Source organism: Rhinolophus sinicus, linkage group LG15 (assembly GCF_036562045.2).
Source record: "Rhinolophus sinicus isolate RSC01 linkage group LG15, ASM3656204v1, whole genome shotgun sequence".
Taxonomy (NCBI): Eukaryota; Metazoa; Chordata; class Mammalia; order Chiroptera; family Rhinolophidae; genus Rhinolophus; species Rhinolophus sinicus.
In genome coordinates this window covers 40,425,521-40,446,618 of record NC_133764.1, presented here as the reverse complement: position 1 = coordinate 40,446,618, position 21,098 = coordinate 40,425,521, and the positions used below count along the sequence as shown (strand labels likewise).

General features: G+C 59.7%; 1 protein-coding gene across 9 annotated transcripts; it reads right to left on the bottom strand.

Moving 5' to 3' along the window:
- Nucleotides 1–380: 380 nt before the first annotated feature.
- On the bottom strand, nt 381–20,987 carry HGS (hepatocyte growth factor-regulated tyrosine kinase substrate). 9 transcript variants are annotated; one of them, XM_074320322.1, is made up of 25 exons: nt 20,843–20,941; nt 17,239–17,352; nt 15,988–16,115; nt 14,508–14,893; nt 12,997–13,081; nt 12,645–12,720; nt 12,104–12,196; nt 10,629–10,752; nt 9,214–9,266; nt 8,756–8,824; nt 8,057–8,181; nt 6,866–6,944; nt 6,690–6,788; nt 6,468–6,560; nt 5,794–5,832; nt 5,566–5,709; nt 5,415–5,474; nt 4,635–4,845; nt 4,092–4,264; nt 3,855–3,995; nt 3,592–3,769; nt 1,830–1,963; nt 1,629–1,748; nt 1,386–1,475; nt 381–1,066 (listed from the first exon to the last, which is right to left on the bottom strand). In XM_074320322.1, exons 7-25 carry the CDS (start codon nt 12,191–12,193, stop codon nt 956–958), a joined length of 2,133 nt encoding a protein of 710 aa, XP_074176423.1. In that variant the 5' UTR covers nt 12,194–12,196; nt 12,645–12,720; nt 12,997–13,081; nt 14,508–14,893; nt 15,988–16,115; nt 17,239–17,352; nt 20,843–20,941; the 3' UTR covers nt 381–955. The 9 variants fall into 9 exon arrangements, with proteins under 9 accessions (XP_074176423.1, XP_074176419.1, XP_074176424.1 ...); XM_074320318.1 differs by lacking the exons at nt 14,508–14,893; nt 15,988–16,115 and having other exon boundaries at nt 20,843–20,937; XM_074320323.1 differs by lacking the exons at nt 15,988–16,115; nt 17,239–17,352 and having other exon boundaries at nt 20,843–20,921.
- Between the last annotated feature and the right edge of the window lie 111 nt (nt 20,988–21,098).

The window sequence follows — 21,098 nt, the reverse complement described above, 5'->3', positions numbered from 1 at the left end:
CTGCTGTTGACCTGAGCTCAGGTGGCCTCTGTGCCTATGAAACTAGTCCATTCCTTTACAGAAGAGCTAATGCTGGGGTCACCTAAGAGGTTTGGGTATTTAAGGTGAGGTGTCCTGAACTCTGGATGCAAGAGGCCATGAGTCTTCTAGACTACAACGAGCATGGTAGTCGGACAGAGCTGGGGTCCCTGTAGGTGTCTCCCAGGAGTTGGGCAGCGCTGCGTGGGGAGGACTGTCAGAAGGGTGCCCCAGTGCTGTCTTAGGGAGGACACAGATCTGCAACTGCGGTCAGAGCAGCGTCCCCTGGGGAGACTGTGAAACGGCCTGGGGCACAGGGCAGGCTGCCCTACACGCCACTACCTCTCTAAGCAGACACTCAATACTTGTTGAAATTAATTTTATTATCACTGTTTCATTTCATCTATTTGGGGCACTGGGTGAGATGACAGCTCAGAAGCAGAGAAACTGGAGACAAGCCCCCAACCTTCCTGTGAGGGCCAGGAGCACCTCTGCTAACAGCCCAGGGGCCACGCTAGAGGGCTCTGAGGAGACTCACACTAGTCACAGACCACAGGAACCCAAGGTCTTATGGGGTGGGAGGATGGGAGGGCAGCGGGACCCCCACTCCAGTTGCCCCTCATGGGACCCGACATACCAGGCTGGGGGCTTCCTGTCAGAGATCCTACCCTCCCACCCTCAACCCCAAAGACCAGCCCTGGGGAAAGAAGTCAGAGACCAACTCAAGGAGACAGGGACGAGAATGGAGCGTGGGGGATGAGGAGCCAGCAGGCAGACAGGAGGAGGGCCAGGGAGAGGGGCCATCCCCACTCGCTCAGAGCAGGGACACTACAGGGCAGTAAGAGGAGAGCACGAGGCGGGAGGATGATGCTAGTTAGAAACGGAGGCGGCAGTTTCGAGAACCGCAGTGTTCCTCTGGGCAGTGAGCCAGCCCGGGTCAGTCAAATGAGATGAGCTGCGCTTCAGTGCCCTGTGCGGGCGGCCCCTGTGCTGGCGGCTGCTGGGCCACAGGCGGCTGCTGCTGGGGAGGGCCAGCCGAGGGCGCCATCTGGGGGACACACCAGCTATTGGTCCTTCTGCCCCAGACCCCAGCTTCCCACCCTCTAGTGGCTTCTCTAGCATCCTCTGTCTGGGCCGTACCGTAGGACTCAGAGAGGCCTCCCCAGCAGAGGCAGACCCCGGGAGATCCCAACAATGTCTGCAGCTGACCTTTTAAGTCAACACACAGTTTGCTACCTAGAGGTCACTGCGCGTGACCCTCCAGGGTATGTTTGCAAGCAGTAGTCCTGGCCGCCCTGCTCACTCTTCCCAGGGCCACCCCCCAGCTGAGGGCACGGTCCCCTGGGTAGCGGCCCCAAGAGGCTCACCTGCTGGTACAGGGGCTGCTGCCCCGAGATGTAGGGCTGCTGTGGGGGCGGCAGAGGTGCGTCCTGGCTGGGGAGGGTGGTCATGAGATTCTGTGGAGGATTAAAGGAACCCGTCACTGCACTGATGGAGGAAAACCAGCAGGGGGAGCCCGTGGAGGGGAAGGGGGTGGTGATGAGAAGGGCTGAGCCTGCCCAGTGCGCCCCCAGCCCTCGCCCCTGTCCGGACACCCCACACGATCTCACCTGCACGCCATAGGGCTGGTAGCCCATGGACACCGCCTGGCTCCCCATGTAACCCATGGTGCTGGACTGCGGAGGCTGGGAGATGGCTGGGAGGCTCTGCGGGGCCTGGGAGGCCACGTTCTGTCAGGGGAAGGGTGTGATGGGAGCGGGCCGGGCACCCAGTGGGCGTCCCAGGGGAGGGGAGCAGCCTTGCCCGCCTACCTGATAGCCCTGGCTAGGAGTGGGCTGGTAGGATGAGTAGGCTGGGCTGGTGGTGGGCCCCGCTGGGCCCTGGGGGGCCGCCTGCCCGCCAGTGGCCCCTGCTGGGTACATGTAGGCACTCACCATACTGGGGTCTGTGGAGAAAAAGAGGAGTGAGCTCACGACCCAGGAAGCCGTGGGGGGGGGAGGGGCGTCACTTCTCTGAGTTTTCTGTTTGGTTGTGACTTTTGGAACCAAGTTCATGTTTCACAGTCTCACAAAAGGAAAATAAATGAAATCAACAAAGACGGGAGAGGACCCCTACAATTGAACAAAATGGGAAGAAACGAACCCAACTGTATTCCAAATGAGTAAATGGTGACACGGCAGGGGGTGGGGAAGAGCTAAGGCTAATAACTTCTGAACCCAGATCTGGACTCTGGGCCCACAGCCTGAAGACACAGGACAACAGCGAGCCTGGTCAGGAGGACCCTTTGCACAGTGGCCTGGGTTGGCATTCCTGAAACTACCTTCTGTGAATTCCAGGAATGAACAAGTCAGTACAGAGGACGAGAGGCAGGCCTGTCAGACAGGGGATTACAGATGCAGAAGAGGGGGAGCCTGTGCTGCTAAACTGGGAGGTATGAGAGTAAACATGCGTGTTTTGCTATATGCAGATAAAGATGCGTGCGTGTGTGTGTGTGTGTCCACACACACTTTCTGTTCAGTCTGCTGAGGGCCTGAACCCAGGTCTGGGTCTCCAAATGCCCTCCTTCACTAAGAGGAACCTGGGGTTCCTTGGAGAAATGGCTGTTTCCAGGACTGAGAAAGTACAAGATGAACACAGAATATCTACTTGTACCAGGAAGAAAGCATCCAAAAGATGGCGGAACGTGTCAGGAGCACACAGGAGCCGGCCTGAGGGGCTCCCAGGCCACACCTGGGACAGTCAGCACCAACACAAAGTAAAAGACTATGACTTTTTGAATAAAATGAGTTCACACTAATACGACAGATGAATGAACAGGAGAAGGAAAAGTACCTCCTTAGAAAGACAACTAATAAATATGGGAAAACAGAATTAGAAAGTCACTACCTGACATTTAACAAGTTCAGGCAAAAACTAGCAAAAACTACTAAAACTTATAGATAGTAAATATTTAGTTGGTACGTGAAAATTTAAGCAGAACAAGAGTATTTAAAAGTCTTTCTCCCCACAAAACACTTGAGTATCAAGGGAAAAACAGTCATTCCTGTGACATCCAGCCAAAATACAGCCCTAGCACGTCACACCCACGGGACACCAAATGAGCACAAACTGAGCGGTGGTCTGCAGTGCTCTCTGAGAAGTCGATGTCACGAAACACAAAGACAAACCGAGATATACTCTAGATTAAAGAAGGCAAAAGAGAACAGCTGACTACAACACATGCGAGGGGCTTCCTACTGGGACAACCTGAGCAGCGTGGCAGTGGGGGAGGTCCCAGCGCGGTCTGAGCCCAGGGCCTGAGGGAGTGTCTGGTTTTAGGAAAAGTGCACTGAAGCCACTAGGAGTAATGGGGACCTGCTGCTGCTCACTCTGCAATGGGCCAGGCAAGTGTGTGTGCGCGCGCGCGCGTGTGTGTGTGTGGAGTGAGCAAATGTGGCAGAATGTTAACATCTGGGGAATCTGGAAAATTCTTTGTACCGTTTTCTTTTCTGTAAATCTCATGTTATGCCGAAAAAAAGAAGGTAATGGTGTGGGGCCCACCCTGACTGGTGAGCACGTCCACCTGCCCATTACCTGCTGCGGCCCCGGGCACGCTGGGGTAGGGGCCGCTGGCGGCCGGGGCTGGCTGGCTCATGTACACAGTGTGCATGGGGGAGCCCTCCACCGAGCCTGCTGGGCTGAAGGTCCCCGGAAAGCTGGTGGGGCCAGACGGCTGGTACAGCACACCCCCTGCCGCAGGCATGGCCTGGAGCTACGGACAGAGAGAGGCCGTCAGGTGGCGGCTGGCGGCCAGCGGCTAGCGGGGTGGGGTCAGGGGGTGTGCGGGGGGCACGTGCCTGGGCGTAGGGCAGGGCGAAGGCTGGCATGTGGGCACGCATCTGGATGGTCTGCTTCTGCTGCTCCAGGCGCATCTGCCGCTCCTTCTCCTGCTCTTGCAGGCGCTGGATGGCCAGCTGCCTCTGCACCTCCAGGTACTCCTGTGGCCACAGCACAGCGGTGAGGCAGGGTCGCCCCGCCCCCGCCCCGCCCCCACCCCGCGTGCCCCGCCCCCCACCCCGCGTGCCCCGCCGCACCTGCTTCTTCTGCCGCATGATCTCCAGCTTCTGCGCCAACTGGATCTGGCGCTGGCGCTCGGCCTCCTCCGCTGCCCGGCGCAGCTTCTCCCGGTGCTCCTCCCTCAGGGCGCTCAGCGCCCCCCGGGCGTCGCGGATCTGGGCCAGCTTGTCCTGCAGCCCCTCGTAGTACACTGCGGAGGGCGGGGCAGGGAACCCTGGGCATGGCACGGAGGCTCAGGCTGCCCGGTGGGGCTCCTGCCCCGTGCGGGGCCGGGCCTTCCTTTGCCCAGCCAAGCGCTTGTCAACAGGGCACGGCTGGCATAGGGGCTGGGTGGGGGATTCTTCCACAAGCTGACTGTCCTGTGCTTAGTGAGTGGGTCATCTCCTGTCACTAAGACCACCTGACCTGGAGCCCACAGGCCAGACTCCCGAGAAGCCACAGCCCCGGGGGAGCCCCACCCTGGGAACCTTTTCACAACCCTCAGCCACTAGCCAGCGCAGGAGGCCCCCACAGCACCCAGGCGAGCAGCAGGGCGGGCCGGGGTCGCGGGAGGCACGTACGCCTGCGCTCATCCAGCTGGTTGAGCAGCTCCAGCAGCTGGGGGTGCATGCTGTTGATGGACTGGAAGAGGGACAGCACAGCCGAGTCGTTGGTGATGCTGCGGCCGCGCACGTGGTTGCTTTTCATGCGGTTGACGAAGGTGCTGACGGCGTTCTGCAGCGCCTTCAGGAACTGCGCGTGGCTCTCCTCTGACTCCCCGTTCTGGCACTGCTGTGGGTACACACGGGAGTCTGGCTGAGCCTTACCAGCCACCAGGCCGAGTGAGGCACAGACTCCCTGGGTGGGGCGGCGGCAGCCCTACCTGCACCAGGAGCCATCTGGGCGCTGAGCTCCAAGCCTGCAGCGCCCCTGACCTGACCTCTGGATGGCGCTGCGGGGGCACCACAGCCTCCTGTCTCACAAATGAGAAACCAACGCCCAGGGAGGCTTGGCTCTCAGCCCTGGGCATGGTGGGGGCCAGGACAGTGCTGGCTGCAGGCCCTCTGGCCTCCCTCGCAGGCGCTCCCACTGGTGGTGACATGGGGCCTGCCTCCCCCACTAAGGCCTGGCGTCTTACTCCAATGGCCAGCAAAGCCCAGAAGCCCCAGGACAGACTCAGACTCTGGGCTGCCCTAGAACATTCTGCTCCGTTCAGCATATGCAGCGAGTGGCCGAGCTCTGGACCACAGCTGGCCCAGAGACGCCCGCCTTTGGCCTTCCTGTCAGGACAGGAGTGGGGCCTGGCGCTCTGCACTCAGGAGGCCGCGTTTGCCCAGCCTGAGGACGGAGCCCCAGCTTACCTCACTAAAGGGGCCACTGGAGGAAGTGATGGGCTGAGAGTCTGTGTCCGGAAGGGGCGTCTGGAAGAGACCAGAGGGTGAGTGGGGCCGGCTTGGCCCCGCGTCCCCTCCCAGGGGACTGCGGTGCAGAAGCACTGAGAGGGCACCTTACCTCCACCACGTTCACAGGGGCTGGATGTCCCTCCCCAGGCTGGGCGGCTGGCTCCGTCAGGGGCACCGGCGCGGACGGCGTGGGGCTCTTCCGAGCCTCCTCCTGCTTCTTTTCCCAGTAGTTCCGGTTCAGGTACCGGGCGAGCTGCACGGGTAACAGGTCACTCCTAAGGACGAGGGAGCAGCGAGGGGAAGCACCACGTGCGGGGGTGTGAGGGTGGGGGCTCACCTCGGGGTCCATGTCCTCAGCCAGTGGCGCCGACGAGTTCTGGGGAGACATGGGAAGGTCTGAAGGGCCACAGGCCAGAGGAGCAGTGACTTGCAGGCTCAAGCCCACGCCCAGCTCCTCCCCAGCCATCACTCAGGAGGCCCGGGTGGCCCAGCAGTGACAGTGGACTCTGGAGTTTGGCCAGGGTTGGTTTGCAGGGACCCTGAGAGGCCCCATCACCACTGACAAGGAGCAGGGCAGCACCCCCCCCCCCCCCATCAGCAGCACAGATGGTCCCCGACAGGTAGGTGGCAGGGCTGTTCTCAATGCCCACCCGGCTGGCCCCACCCCCACCCACCCACTATTCAAAGGAGCTGAGGCCACAGAGCTTGGATTGACCCCCCCCAGAAAGTAAGTCCTGTCATGCCCTCAGGCTGACACTAGAAAATGCAGCCACCCTTGATCCCACAGCTCCCTACCTCCTCCTGCCGGGGGAGACTGGGCTCACACCAGCGGGGCCTCCAGCCTTACTGGTTCCTCTGCCCCCACAGGGGACCCCTGACCAGGAACCAAAGGCTACGGGGGGAAGGGAGCAGGCCGCGTGACACAGCACTGTCCTTTCCTGGGCAGCCCTCCTGCCCCCTCCCATGGAAAGCCACCCAAGCCAGTGTGACCAAGCTGGAGGGGACGCTCACCACAGGCGAAGCGTACAGGCTGCTGGCAGGGGGCGCCGATGAAGCCACAGGCGCGGGCTCTGCCTTGGGGTATGTGTATGTGGACTTCTGTCTCTGAGGGAGAACCAGGAAGAGCGGGAAGCACGTGGCACAGGCGGCCAAGCCTCCACACTCTGTGCCCTCCCCAAATAGCTAAGGGTACTCCCCCCGCACCACAGACTCGGGCCTCCCTTCTCAGCTCACCATCCTCTCCTTCTCCTCAGCCTCCGACTGTGACAGGGCCAGGGCCAGCTGCAGCTCCTCCTCCTCCTGCAGGGCCGTTTCATCCCTCTTGGGGGGCAGCTGGGGACAGACAGAGCGGGCTGAGCATGGCCTGGGGAGAAGCACCCGGGGAGAGGTGCCCGCAGGCCGGCCAGTACCTGGGACTGCTGCGACAGGGGGCTGGTCAGGTACTCCGGGGGCAGCTCTGTCGTGGAGGGGGCCTTGCCTTCGGCTTTCCTGGAGCAACAGGACACTGTGAGGGGCTGGGCACTGCACCTTGACCCCCCCAGAGTTTTTCAGGACGCTGCCGGGACTTCCCTCCAGTGTCCCCATGGAGTGATGACAGTGGTTCCTCGGCCACGCTCGAGAAAAGCTGAACCCTCCCACCAGCTCTGTCACCTGCAGGCCTAGGAACCGTGCAAGTCACCTCGCCTGAGCCACAGCCCCCTCCCCTGAAAGCGAGGTTCAAACACCCGCCTGGCTGGGACGCAGCTTTGCACAGAAGAGCGTGTCAGTGGAGTGGCCGGAAGGCACCACTTAGCCGAGGGATTGGCTCCCATCGCTGACACTGGGTCATACAGACGGCCTGGGCCTCTAACCTGCTGCACCGAGAGGCACAGCCTGACTCCTGGGATCCCGCTAGGGCTGCAGAACCTGATATGGACCATGAGGAAGCCTGAACCAAGCTGAGGGACACACTGCAATGGCCTAGACCCTTCAGAAATGTCTGCATCATGAACAACAAAGATGTTGGGGAGCAGAGGGGGCGTGACAGTCCCTGCCACGCAGTGAAGAGCCCGATGGGCCCTGATGGGACAGAACAGCCACTGACTTCACTGGGACTTGGCACAGCCAGAAAAGGGGCTGCAAAGTCCGCATCAGCTGGGGAGTGATGCCAAACGCCTGCCCTGACAGGCGTGCTGTGCTACGGAAGACGATGTACCTCTTCCTGGGGACATGAAGGTGCAGGGGTGGGGACAGCTCACTTGCAATGGTTCAGGATAAAGCACGTGTGTGTGAACACACATGCAGATGGGAGAGGAGGACACGCAATTAAGCCACCGTGGAAACAAGTCAATGTCAACACCCAGGGACCAGGTGGAGGGCACGCACGCGGAGTCTTATCGCGCCGGCGTCTTGCCTGTAAGTTTCACTTCCAGACGAAAAGCGAAGGTTAAACAAACCGCAGCAAGTGGCCAGCAGGTGTCAGGCCCTGGCTGCGCCCACCGGGCACTGCCCTGAGCCTGGGGCGTGGCCGGGGAATGGAGCAGCCCTCCTGGACAGTCCTCAGCAGGACAGAAGCCGGCTGCATGGAGCACAGAAGCCTGCGCACCCAGCGGGAGACTCACTTGTTCAGCTGCTCGTAGCAGGGCTCGCACACGCGCACCTCCTTCTCGATGCCGAACTTGGGGATGGTGGAGTACCGAGAGGAGCATTTGCCACAGAAGATCTGGCCGCAGGCCCTGCAGTGGTGCTGTGACACGTGACATGGGGCAGGTCAGGCAGCCACCAGGCGAGGGCCCTAGGCTCCGCACCCACTCCGCCCAGCACCACCAGCCACACAGTGTGCCAGGCTGGCCTCCCAGGCTGCAGTGGGCCAAGGGCGGGCAGGGCCCTGGGGAAACAGGGCACGCCCCGGCCCTCAGCTGCAGCTGCCGCTTAGGGGAAAGATTTTAAAGTAACAAGGTTCACAAAAACCATGCGTGAATTAAGCTGAGACAGGTTTTGCTAGGTGGGGACACCCCAGGCCGAGCCTTTGCCCTCATCGGCCTGAGCTTCAGTGGGGACAGAGACATTGGCTTGAGAGTCCAAGCTGGACAGGCAGAGTCAGCTGAGGACACATGGCTGAGGGGCTGTCGGCAGAGGCGAGTCTGAGCATCAGACACCAGACCCCTTGGTGGCCACGCTCCACCACACAGCTGGGGACTGGCCAAGGCCAAGAGGGAAAGGGCTGTGCATGGGGGCAGTGGCCACAGGATGACGCAGGTGGCCTGGGGTTTGCCTGGCCTTGCATGCAGCCGGACCCCTCCCCCCATATGGTGACTCACCTTACGGGTCACCACCCCGAACTGCACCCTGCACCGGTGGCACTCTTCTGCATCTACCCAGTCGGGGGCCTGGGGGGGGGGGCAGAGTCAGAACCCCACAGCCCTCCCTTTCCAAGATGCCCACTTCCCACAGACGGGAGAAGACCCAGCGTGGCAGAGGCCACGCCAGGTCAGTGAGGACACGAGGAAGGAGCCTCTAAAGAACTTTTCTTTCTAAACGTTCAACAGCAATACGTCCCATGGCACCAAGGACACGTCAATGTTTAACGACATGAACCCACCAGCCACAGTCCAAAGGCAGCACCTTGAACTGTGTTCCAATGTCAGCCTGCGGAAAGTTCTCGTTTTTGAGACAAACAGCGGCTCGCCCGCCGCCGGTACTCCCAACAGGCCCCGTCCAGGCTCCCTTCAGCCTCCCCAGGGCAGCCCACTCCTACGTCTCTAGCACCGTGACTCACTCTCTCTGCAGCGAACATGGCGTCACTCTCCTTGAACTCTGGGAAGACGTGTCCTGGAGAACGGAGGCCGCGGTTATCGCTGGGGCCGCCCTGGTGAGTGCGAGGCCTGACAGCCTCACTTGTCCCCACCAGTCTGCCCAGAGACCTTTAGGGTCTTGGCATCCGCCTCCCCAAACAGACCAATAAGAGGAGGCCCGGGGCCCCCGGGTGGCCAGTGCCGTGACCCCACACTGGGCAAGGGCATCCTGGTGCACAGCTGGCCGGCCACACCACTCAGGTGGCTCCGCAGAGCTGCTTCATCTGCTGGGGGGGAGGGCGCAGCAGAGACGGCCTTGATCCCACCACGTCAAGGCCTCACAGAGCTTCCCTGGGCCCCCCATGTGGCTCCTGGCCCTTCGCTCCAGCCAACCACACTTCCCATTGCTCTTAAAGACGGGGTCCCCAAGCTTTCGTTGAGGCACAGACCCTTTGGGAAGCCTATCAAGCTTCGGACGCTCTCCCCAAGAAAGTGAACGTGAGCACACAGCCAGCACCGAGGGCCTGAGGCCAGCTCACGGACCTATACAGGACCCCATATGTCCACATGGTGGTGCCCAGCCCCCAGACCCCAGCCAGCAGACACGGCCCCTCTCACACTCTGCCTGCTCTTCATGGCCAGACGGCCGAGCTGAGGACGCAGCACACACGGGAGCAGCCCCGGCGCAGCCCCTCATGTCCTGCCCGGCCAAGACCAGCCAATCCTCCGAGCGTGACCTAAACCCACTGCCCTCCTTGCCGAAGCCCACCAGCTCTCCATGGCTGCCACAACAGCAGGAAGAACGCAGAGGGGTCCTTAAAAACAGCATCTCAGAGGCCACGCCCTGGCTAAAAACTGCCCAAGGACGTCCCGCTGTGCTCAGAGCGCCCCAGCTCCGCCCGCGCCCCTCCTCTGGGATGGCGCCTCCCGTCCCGTCCCTTCGGCAGCCTGTGTGCTCAGCCCTGGGCCCCTGAACCGGAGTCCTCTGTGGGATGCTGGGGCCGAGCTCCCCGCACTGCTCATCCTCAGGCTCAGGCCCATCGGTCGTGCTGCCTGCTCTCCAGGGCTCCCCGCCCATTCGTCCTAAACTGGACCCGCAGAGGCCAGGTCCCAGCTGCACTTCCCTCCTAGGACCCCTCCCTCAGAAATCAGCTCCTGTTAACTTCCCGTGTGTCTGCCGCACCGCCTCATGCTTGCCCTGACGAGTATGAGGTCAGGCGCCCAAAGCTGGGCTGACCCCACGCACCCACCCTGGGGACACCCGCTCCCCGTGCCCACTGCTGGTCACTAGGTGAGATGCTGTCCCCCGCCGGCATGGGGTGAGCACAGCCCATGGCCCTGCTTGATGCAGGGCAATCGCTCAGTCCCTGGACGTCGTGTCCCTCCCCGCCTGACTCACCTTCCACCTTCATGATCTGGTACGTGTCCTGGACAACCTTGTACTTGGGCTCGTTGCGGAAAGCATGCGCCCAGGCCTGGATCAGGTACAGGATCTTGTTTCTGACGTTGACTTCCACCTGCCTCTGCAGGGAAGAGCATCAGGAGGTCATGGGAGATGCAGGTACCAGAGACGTGTCAGCCTGAGGAAGTGGCTGGCAGGACCTCAGTACCCTAAGTTGATGGGGCTGGCAGAGGTGGGGTGGGTCACAGGGACCATGTACAACCCTCTCCCCAGGCCCTTCTCCATGGAAGCCCGCCTCTGAGGACGAAGTCATCACCCCGGTCTGCCCACTCAGGACGTGGACTGTAACCCTCAGCAAAAGCCAGGGACCCAAGCGAGGCCAAAGCTCTCCGGTCCTGCATCCCCCACACCTGCTTCTCTCCCGGCCCTCCCTGACCAGCGCGGGAGCTCACCCATACCCCACTCTGGCCCTGCCTTAAACCGACCTCCGCCAACAGGCAGAGTCAACCAGGTCTAGGCAGAGGGAGCTGATGCGCAGCCAGCAAGCCCCCTTCCAATTACACGCGCTCCAGGCATGTCCCCACATACACAGCCACCATTTCCACCAGCTTAGAGCACAGTCAGTCACTTCCAGAGCCCTCTTGGGCACTGTCACACACGCTCGGGAGGATGGCAGGACGAGAAAGCTGCTTCAGGAACATGCCTACCACAGCTCAGCACTGGGCTTCTCGTTCTTTCCTGTGACCTGTGTCCAGACCCTCCTGTCCTATCTGCAAGGGGGACTAATTGGCTTAGACCACGTGTGGCAGAACAGGACAACTGGCAAATGTGGGAGAAGGCAGGTTCCAACTCCTTCCGCTCTTTCCGATGGGCCAGGGTAGGGACTGACCAGGTCACCCGTGGGCCTCAGAGAAGCTGGCTGTCAGGTCAGGTCTCAGACAAGCACCCTGACAGGACCAAGAAACTGTGGCCTGGCCTGCCAGTGGCAGAAGAGATGGTGCTCAGGGCTGTACTTCTCAGCGGCCAGTCACATGACAGCCTCACCTCCACGGGGTCTCCTTTCACCTCAAAGAATGGCTCTGCACAACCTTGGGTGTCACTGCCCACATCACAATCCCTGCAGGGAGCAGGGCGAGCCTGGGAGGCCACAGGCAGGGCCCCACTCAGGAAGATGTCTCAGGCTCAGGAGGCTTTTCCTCCTCTGCTGGAGGGGGACACGAAGCCCACTCCCCAAGCGGACCTGCTCTGCTGTCTCCCCACTGTCCCTCCATGGACATGTTGGACTCACGTGCCTCCCACTCAGAGCCCTTCCCGCCCATGTCCGTGTCCCGTCCTTCAAGGCACAGCTCCCAGCCCTGTCCCGGGATGCCTTCCCTGACCCTGCAGGAAGAGGGGCCTGCTGCACGTGCCCCACACACGACCATGTTGGGATTGGCATGGCGCAGGGACCCTCCCCCCCAGGGAGTGCCCACCTTCAGTAGCTCCTTCAGCTCCTCCATGGTCTGCTTGTTTGCCACCTCGTCGTGGACCGTCTGGCCGCAGTTCTTCACCACAGACTCCATCACCTGCAGACACCAAGAATGGGAAGGGTCTGGCTGCTGGACAAGGCAGGGACCTCTCCTGGACGGGTCTCCCTCCCCAGGAGAAGGCAGGCCTCGACAGGCCCTGCAGGCCACCCAGCCCATCCTAGAGTCCACATGACAGCCTCTGAGGCAGGCAATAGCCTATGTGTCTGCTTGTTCATGCCTCCAACTCCGCACTTATCACCAAGGACAGAAACTAGAGTCACGCTCAGGGTCCCAAGTGTGTCATCTTCAGGTGGAACAGCTGAGGCACTGCTCCCACCCCAGCCCTGTCAGGGCTGCTCACATCTGCCCTCATGCCCAGTGCCTGCCTTCTGCCGGTGGTGTGCCCAGGCAGCTAGGTGGGCAAGGCCACGGGGGCCACTCGTGTGCTATCCTGACCGCTGGGGCTGGGGACCCTTGAGAGATTGCAGTGCAAGAGTCTATTCACCTCGAGGGCATATAAGGCCACGTGGGGGTTCTTGTCGTTGACTTTCTTCTTGATGGAACTCACGGCATATTTTGCTCTGAAAAAAAAAAGGCATCGACGGAGCAGAAAAAGAGAAAAAAGAAACAGTCTCAGCAACTAAAACGAGAAAAGTCTGTCCACCATCTGGTCCCTAAAAACCCCCAACTGTACAGAAAAGTCCTCTGACTGTCCCAGAGCTCAGAAATCCCAGCACGCAGCCTAGGCAGCTCTCTACCAAGGTAAAGGGTCCTTGGAGGGTCAGTGACCCCACAACCCTAGTGCACAGTGCGGCCGCCCTGTTGCTCACGAGCGAGCACAGGCCCCGCTCACTTACTGCGTGTCCCCCTGACGGATCAGGTCGCAGATCTGGAGGATGGACTCCCAGTCGGTCTCCAGCAGTAGCTGGCTGGTCGCTTTGTCTAGGGCAGAAATGCACTGTTACGGGGGGTCGTCCTGCTGATTCCCGAAGCAGCCCCCAGCTCAGCAACAGGGAGGACTGACTGCCATATTCCCATTTTAAACATGTGAACCAAACGGAAACCCTGTGAAGATGCTCCCGACACACAGTGATAAGCACGAACGTGCTGTCCTTCCCACAAGGAGCAGACAGCTTGAAAAGTAGTAACAGAGATCCCTTCATGTGCTCGTGACACACCAGCTACTGTTCCACATGCTTCACGTGAACTCACTCACTCCATACACAACCTTCCGAGCTAGGTTCCATTTCCATCCTCTGCACATAAACTGAAGCAGAGGTGAAGTCACTGCCTCAAGTCACAGTTTGCTGGGGACAGAACCAGGAGTCAATGCTATGCTCAGCTGCTTCTCCACAAGGAGAAATCTGCCACCTTGGCCATCAGAGTCCCTGGTTTTCAGTTTAACCTAGTCGGTTAGATCTCAGCTGGGACAGGGCTGGAGAGAGGAAGCACGGGCTCCAGGCCCCTGCTTCAACCGGTGGGAAGAGAACTGACCCCCAAAAACACCCCAATTAACACCTCTACTCTCTCCTCACCACTTCCTCAGACAGACATGCTCTGAGGCGCTGCTGCTCCAGCCCTAACCGCACCATCTTCCCTGGAGACCACACATGACCTAACAAGGCATGTACACGATGAGAATTGATCTGGTCCTAACTGACTGATCCATGAAGGGCTGACCCAGCCCATGTGTCTGAGTCCCTCAGCTGGCACCTTCCAAGAGCAAGGAAGGTGCTTCACCTGAGGTGTCCCCCAAAGCTGCACTCAAGGAAAAAGGAGGGCGGGCTGGAGCTGAGCATTTGAACACCCGGGGCACCGGTCCCAAACACAGAGCACACGAAGTTCAAAGGGGGAGGGGGAATATGCCCACAAATTTGTGACCTCCAGGAGGCTCGGCAAGGAGCAGCCATAGGCCTCCGACAGAGTAAACGCCTTCCTGAACCACCTGGCGCTTCCCGGAGCGAGTGGGGAAGGACAGACGGAGCTGGCCTGGTCCCCAGTGAAGCAGCCCTCAAAAGAGCTTGGCAGATCCCAGGGAGGTGTCCTCCCTTTGGGGGTGTGTCGTGCGGGAGATCCTGCTCACAGCGCCATTTGTCGTGCGGGAGACCCTGCTCGCTGCGCCATTTGTCATGCGGGAGACCCTGCTCGCTGCGCCATTTGTCGTGCGGGAGACCCTGCTCGCTGCGCCATTTGTCGTGCGGGAGACCCTGCTCGCTGCGCCATTTGTCGTGCGAGGAGGCCTTCTTGCCGCGCCATCTTCCAGGTGGGGCAGCCTGCGTGGTCTCTGCTCCCGCTCCCCACACAAGAACGCAGGATATGGTGAGGCCGAAAAGGAACACCCACGGAGCCATAGGTAGGGGAGTCATACCACTATGGTCTCACTGGAGGCTGGGCCCACCGGACGCGTGACCTGCCCTCCGCTTTTCCGCCAACCGACCGACCGACGACTCTTCTCCACTCTCTCGACTTTCCTCTTCCGCTCTCTTCGGCTCTGCTCCGCTCCTCGGCAATCTTCCGCAGTCGCAGCTGCTATACCAGCGGCCAATTGGCTAACCGGCCGCAGCCGATGGCCAATCAGCCACAGCCGACGGCCATTCACCACCCGAGCCAGTACCCCCCCACGCGAAGCCGAGAGCCTGCAAACTACTTTCTGGGGCTCTGTCCCCACACTCCACCCCTGCAAGGTCTCGCCTCACAATTTTCGTGACAAGCGTCTTCCACGAGGGTTCCTGTGCCGTATTAGCCTACTGACACCTATGGACGAAAAGAAACGGTAGTCTTAGGAACCAACAATGGCAAATCCCTCCCATCTGGGAGGATACATGCCAGCTTCTTGTCCTGGGAAAGGAGGGTTGCTGCCACTGGCACCTTTCCCGGTTTGTGGTACCAGACCTTTATGGCAGTACTTGGGGTCCCTTGCATAGTTTCAACATGTAACAGAACAGGGGACCCCATAATAGGCCATAGTGAGAGCACATAGTTTCCTCACAAAATCATCCCGGTATCGGGGCCTCTGTATACTACAGTCACTTGCGGTGGCCACTCAGCCACCACCCCTGGCGTCACTTGCAAATCATGAGTCAAACCGGCCCCCCATGGGGCTATCAGACCTAACCACCGACAGTGGGGGCTTTTGACCTGCCAGGGCCAAGTCCATTGCTGCCGTTCCCCTGCTTTCAGGCATGTGGGTGCTGGCAGCAAAATGTTCCCATTTCTGCCGTAGCCTGGCTTTAACAGAGTCTCACTAGTGCTAACTTGTAATTGAATGGGAGCGGTGCAGGCCCTCCCTTCCATGGTCTCTCATTCAGGACTCTCAAGACATCCCATAGACGAGAGGCCCAGTCACGCATTGTGGGAGGGTGTTTTGACACCCGGAGGCCTTGCTTCAAAAGGCCATTATAGCATTCAATCATGCCAGCTGCTTGTGGATTGTACCGGGTGTGAAACAACCATTGCACGTCCATCCTGGCAGCCCAGCGCTGCACTTCTTGCCCCGTAAAATGGGTACCCCTGTCACTTTCAATGACTTGGGGGCGCCCATAGAGGGCGCACAGCCGTGTAAGGGCGACCACTGTATGCCGCTGATCCGCAGCCGGACAGGGCCAAGCAAACATCAACCCCGTAGCAGTGTCCACTGCTGTAAATGCATATATCGCATTGCGGGCCTTAGGCAGGGGTCCAATGTAATCCACTTGCCAGCGAGTGAGGGGCACCCTCCCTCGCGTAATCTGCTGTGTCTCCCAGGGGAGCCTCCGCCTTTGGGGGCTGTCCTGGGCACAGACGGCACAGTCATAGCAGGCATCTGCTATCTCCTGCCATTTCAAAGGCAGGCCCCAGCGTCTGCTCACCTGCCACATGGTTCGGCTTCCAGCGTGCTGCAATTTCCTATGCAGCCAATGGGCCACATCAGTGGCAGGAGCCCGTTCTAACCATCAGACCCGTGCTAGGGCGTCTGCTTCATCATTACCTGGGGACACTAAGGGGGAGTGACCTGTGACATGCATTGGGGTCACCCCCTTTCTCTGCCCTAGGTCCCAGAGGTCCTGCGACATGGCTTGACCCCACAGTGGACGGTGTCCCACCAACCAGTTTTGGTGTTTCCATGTAGGGAGCCACAATGTTAGGCCCCGGAACACCGCCCAGCTGTCAGTGCAAATAAGTAGGGGCCCAGGCTCGTGGCTGATCACCATCCACACAGCCCGTAACTCAGCCCACTGGCTACTCTGGCCCGTCCCAGTATCAAACCAAATGGTGTCTGTTTTGGGCTGCACACCAATAGCCGTCCAAACAGCTGCAGCCCCTCGGCTAGAACCATCGGTAAACCAGGCATCCTCAGGTACTGGGGGCTGTCCTTTTTGTAGGACAAGGGCTCCCCTCTAGGCAGAGTACTTGGCTCAGCCTGGGCTACAAGCTCCATACCTTGAGCTTGGCTACAAGCTCCATACCTTGGGCTACCAACCCCAGAACCTGTTGTAGCTCTGTGCTCAAAGGGCTTGAACTAAGGCTGCTACGTTGCTCCAAGTAGGCACCCCACTTGGCGAGGGTGGTGGTCTGTGCCACCCCCGTTTTGGGTCCCTGGGTCCACGTATGGACCCACCCCTGGACAGGATATGTTGTTCTAACCAACACGCGTGCTGTTCCTGTGATGGCTTCTGTGGCCACTAGGGCTGCATACACAGCAGCCAGCTGTTTCTCTATTAGAGAGTAGCGGACCTCCGCTCCTTTCCATAATTGGGACCAAAATCCCACTGGCAACCGGAGACGCTCCTGCCGTTGCCAGAGGCCCCATCCGTATCCCTCTTGGGTTACGTGAACATCAAGTTCAAATGGGCGGCCGGGGTCCACTACTTGCAGAGCCTGTGCCTGCTACACTGCCCGTTTCGTGGCAACGAAGGCTTGCTCTATAGCCTCAGTCCAATCCCATGAGGCCCCCTTTTTTATCATATTATACAAGGGCCTTGCCATTTGTGCTAAATGGGGTACAAATGCCCACCAATATCCTAGCAGACCCAAATACGTCTGCAGTTGGGAGACCTTGGTCGGCCGGGGAAAGGCTTGTATCTTATCAATGATTGCCTCAGGTATAACCTTTGTCTTACCCGACCATACAACACCCAAAAACTTGACGGATAAGCCAGGGCCTTGGACCTTTTCCTCATTCACCACCCAGCTGCGTGACTTCAGGTGGCAGAGAAGAGAGGGAGCTGCTTGCTCTAAATCAGAAAGAGAATCTGAGGTTAACAGAATGTCATCAACATAATGAAACAAGGCCACAGAGGATGGGTGATCCCACTGTGCCAAATTCTGGGCCACAAGCCCGTGGCAGATAGTGGGGCTGTGCAAGTATCCTTGCGGAAGGACTTGAAAAGTCCACTGCCGCCCATCCCACGTAAAAGCAAACTGCTCTTGACACTCGGGTGCAATGTCAATGGAGAAAAAAGCATTGGCCAAGTCCACTACATAGTGATATGTCCCTAGGCGGACAGTCAGACGATCCATTAAATCATGAATTGAAGGCACTGCAGCGTGCAAGGGTGGCGTCACCTTATTTAACTCCCTATAGTCCAGAGTCATTCGCCAGGTCCCATCTGGCTTTTTGACAGGCCATACTGGGGAGTTAAAGGGACTGTGCGTTGGCCTCACAATATGTGCCTTTTCCAATTCCAATATTGTACGACCAATCTCCTCCTGTCCTCCTGGCAGGCGGTACTGTCGCACTGTAACCATGTGCCAGGGCTGTGGCAACACTTGAGGAGGGTGGTGAGCATGCCCGCGTGTCACCGCTTTCACCACCCGGATCCGGAGACAGAACTCTCCTACCGACGTATGTAAGCTGAGGCCATGTAGCACGTCCACCCCTAGAATATATTCCGGAACGGGGGAGACATAAACCTTGTAGGTACGAGGAGGAAGCCTTCCTATACCCAGTGGTAAGGAAACGGCTTTCACAGTCACAGTTTTCCCCCCCGTAGCCATCAATGCAGACTGCTGGTCCAGGGAACAGTTCTGGGTTCCCATAAACGAAGACTGCAGTCGGCGCCAGTGTCAACTAAGCCAAACCCTCTGCACATTAGAAGGGGACCAATGTATGGACAGTTCCACGTGGGGCCTCCGGTCCCTGCTCGTCCCCTCTGACCAGGTACCTTGGCCCCACCCCTAATCAAGCTGCAAGGGGTCAGCCTCAAGCGGCTGCATGAAGTCCTGGAGGGACACAGGTCGCGCTTTCCCAGACTCCTTCTTTATGTTTCTCTGGAATTGTTGTTCTGGACGCAACTGTTTCCAAAGTTCCGGCAGGAGTGCATTGGGTTGTCGGTCTATTTTCTTCCTATCGACCCCTGCTGCCACGAGATCACGCCACATCTGTGCGCGTGTTACTCTCTGAGGCCCGCGATCTCGCCCCTTTATCTTTGGTTTGGGCTTCCAGGTCTCAACTGTGCGGACCTCCTGTCTTAACTTCGTTCGCCTCCGGCTTTCAACATCCCCTAGGGTGGCCATGGCAGTTGTAACTTCATGGATCCGTCGCCCTACATACGGTGTAAGAATAGCAACCAAGGATCTAAAAGCACTTGCAGGTGCAGTATCCAAAACCAGCTCTCTCATGCTGGCAGTAAAAAGCTCGTCATCTGGGCCCTGCATGTTGAGGTTAAAAATAGCATGTCTCATACCCATTTCACGGATTATTTGCGTAAGTTCTGTATATGACTGCCATTGACTCACAGTGTCTGGCAGCTCGCCAGCCTGTCCCCATACTGTGCGTACCGCAGCAGTGAGCCACTGCATTAGAGACTGGCCAATCTATGGCAGTTTTGTAACCTTTGTCGCAGGGACGGATGCACTGTCACGAAGGCTAGCTTTTCCATCTCGCCTGGGGAGCAGAGAATGCTGTCTGCTCCCTCATCCCATAAACGTAATAGCCAAGCCGAGACTGGCTCTCCAGGGCGCTGTCTGTACCGCCTCCCCAGCTCCTGCAACTCAGTGGGAGTATATGGGGTGTAGGTAGTGAACTCAGTCACAGCTGGGTTGCCGGCAGCAAAGCCCCCGGGGCCCAAAGGTTGCTCACGTTTTACCCTTTGCTTAAAGATTGGCCGGGCTTGGGGGTTGGGAGCTACATTGTCTCCACTTGCTTCCTCCACCTCTGCCTCAGAGTCTCCACCTTGGGGCCCCTGTTCTAACAGGCGGACCCGGGCTTCCAGCGCTTCCAACCAGGACACCTGGTTCGGCACCCGGGGCCATTTCATTAAGCGCATTTTCCGTGTTGAGACTCAAGGCCGTGAGGAACATCCAGCCCACGCGGCCGGCTGTAGCCTTCTCCTCCTCCGGCAACCGCTCAGCCAGAGCCTGCAGGGCCCTCTTCACACTGGCCGGAGAGCCGTCCATGTCCTCCCACCCCTCCTTGGGGGTCCAACCCTTGAGAACAGTGGCCACCGAACACCACATACTGTGTGTGGGCCACACATCCTCCTGCCCAGAGTCAGACTCCATTCCTACATGGTCGGAATCTTGCTCACCGTGGCAGGTGTCTGAGTGGGTGGAGGCCTCCTTGTAAGCTATCCACAAGCTTCGGAGCCTAAGGCCGCAGCAGATCAACAAAAGGAGGACACCGCCTTCTATGCCCAAGAAGGTGGTGTGCCAGCTGGAGGCTCGAGTCTCCCAGGCAGACCGCGCCTCCCGTTCCCAGTGTCGCTCCTCATGGGCCTCCCAAAGCTGGGCTCTCACATGAACAAACCGCTCCACCATGCTTCGGTAGGTGTTGGCCGGCACCGCACTCTGCTTACGAAGCTGAGCTTTTATACGTGTAAACTGCTCCAGTACATTCCGGAGAGTTTCAGCCGACACCATACCCTGCTCGCTGCGCCATTTGTCGTTCGGGAGACCCTGCTCGCTGCGCCATTTGTCGTGCGAGGAGGCCTTCTTGCCGCGCCATCTTCCAGGTGGGGCAGCCTGCGTGGTCTCTGCTCCCGCTCCCCACACAAGAACGCAGGATATGGTGAGGCCGAAAAGGAACACCCACGGAGCCATAGGTAGGGGAGTCATACCACTATGGTCTCACTGGAGGCTGGGCCCACAGGACGCGTGACCTGCCCTCCGCTTTTCCGCCAACCGACTGAGACTCTTCTCCACTCTCTCGACTCTCCTCTTCCGCTCTCTTCGGCTCTGCTAGTCTCCTAGGCAATCTTCCGCAGTCGCAGCAGTAATACCAGTGGCCAATAGGCTAACCGGCCGCAGCCGAAGGCCAATCAGCCACAGCCGACGGCCATTCACCACCCGAGCCAGTACCCCCTCCACATGAGGCCAAGAGCCTGTAAACTACTTTCTGGGGCTCTGTCCCCACAGGGTGCCAATGTTTTGGTCAGAAGCCCTAAACCCCACGCAACCTAGGCTTTTGGTGGTGGCATCTACTGATGTTTAACTATTTGACCGAGTCACCCATCTTAGTGACTCAGGACTTCCGGCCCGCTCAGTCAGATGCCGGTGGTCGATTCCTGGAGACCTGCCGGCTCCTCCGCGGACCCTCACCCGCCTCGTCAGTGCTCCCGCCCGCGCCCGGCAGCGCCGAGCCCAGCTCGCGAAGCGCCCACCCAGTGTCTGGGCCGCGCAGCGGCAGCCCCGCTCCGCTCGGAGCCGCCGGCCGACCGAGCGGAGCGGGGACCGCGGACTCGCCGCTGAGGCGCCGGCGGCGGCGGCGGGCGGGGGCCGCGTTACCTAGGAGACGCTCGAAGGTGCCGCTGCCGCGCCCCATTGCGACCCGGGCCCGACCCGACGCCGTGGCCTCCTCCGCTGCGAGCCGGCGCGCCCCCGACTTCCGCTTCCGCCTTCCCCTCGGGCGCGCGCACGCACACGTCGCCGGGCGGGCCTAGGACCGCGAGGAGGTGGGCCTTTCCGCTCGCCCCAAACTATGTGCTCCGGTTGAACCGTGACCAATGAGCATCCCGGAGACGAGGTTTATCCAATGAGAGCC

Bases quoted from the DNA above. Each gene is read 5' to 3' on its own strand.
- HGS (XM_074320315.1), bottom strand. From the start codon at position 14,490: ATGGCTCCGTGGGTGTTCCTTTTCGGCCTCACCATATCCTGCGTTCTT. The intron at 8,825-9,213 runs GTGAGTCACGGT...CCCCCCCCCCAG, and splicing joins CCATGTTCGCTGCAGAGAGA to GCCCCCGACTGGGTAGATGC. The intron at 4,846-5,414 runs GTAAGCTGGGGC...GTGTACCCACAG, and splicing joins CCAGTGGCCCCTTTAGTGAG to CAGTGCCAGAACGGGGAGTC.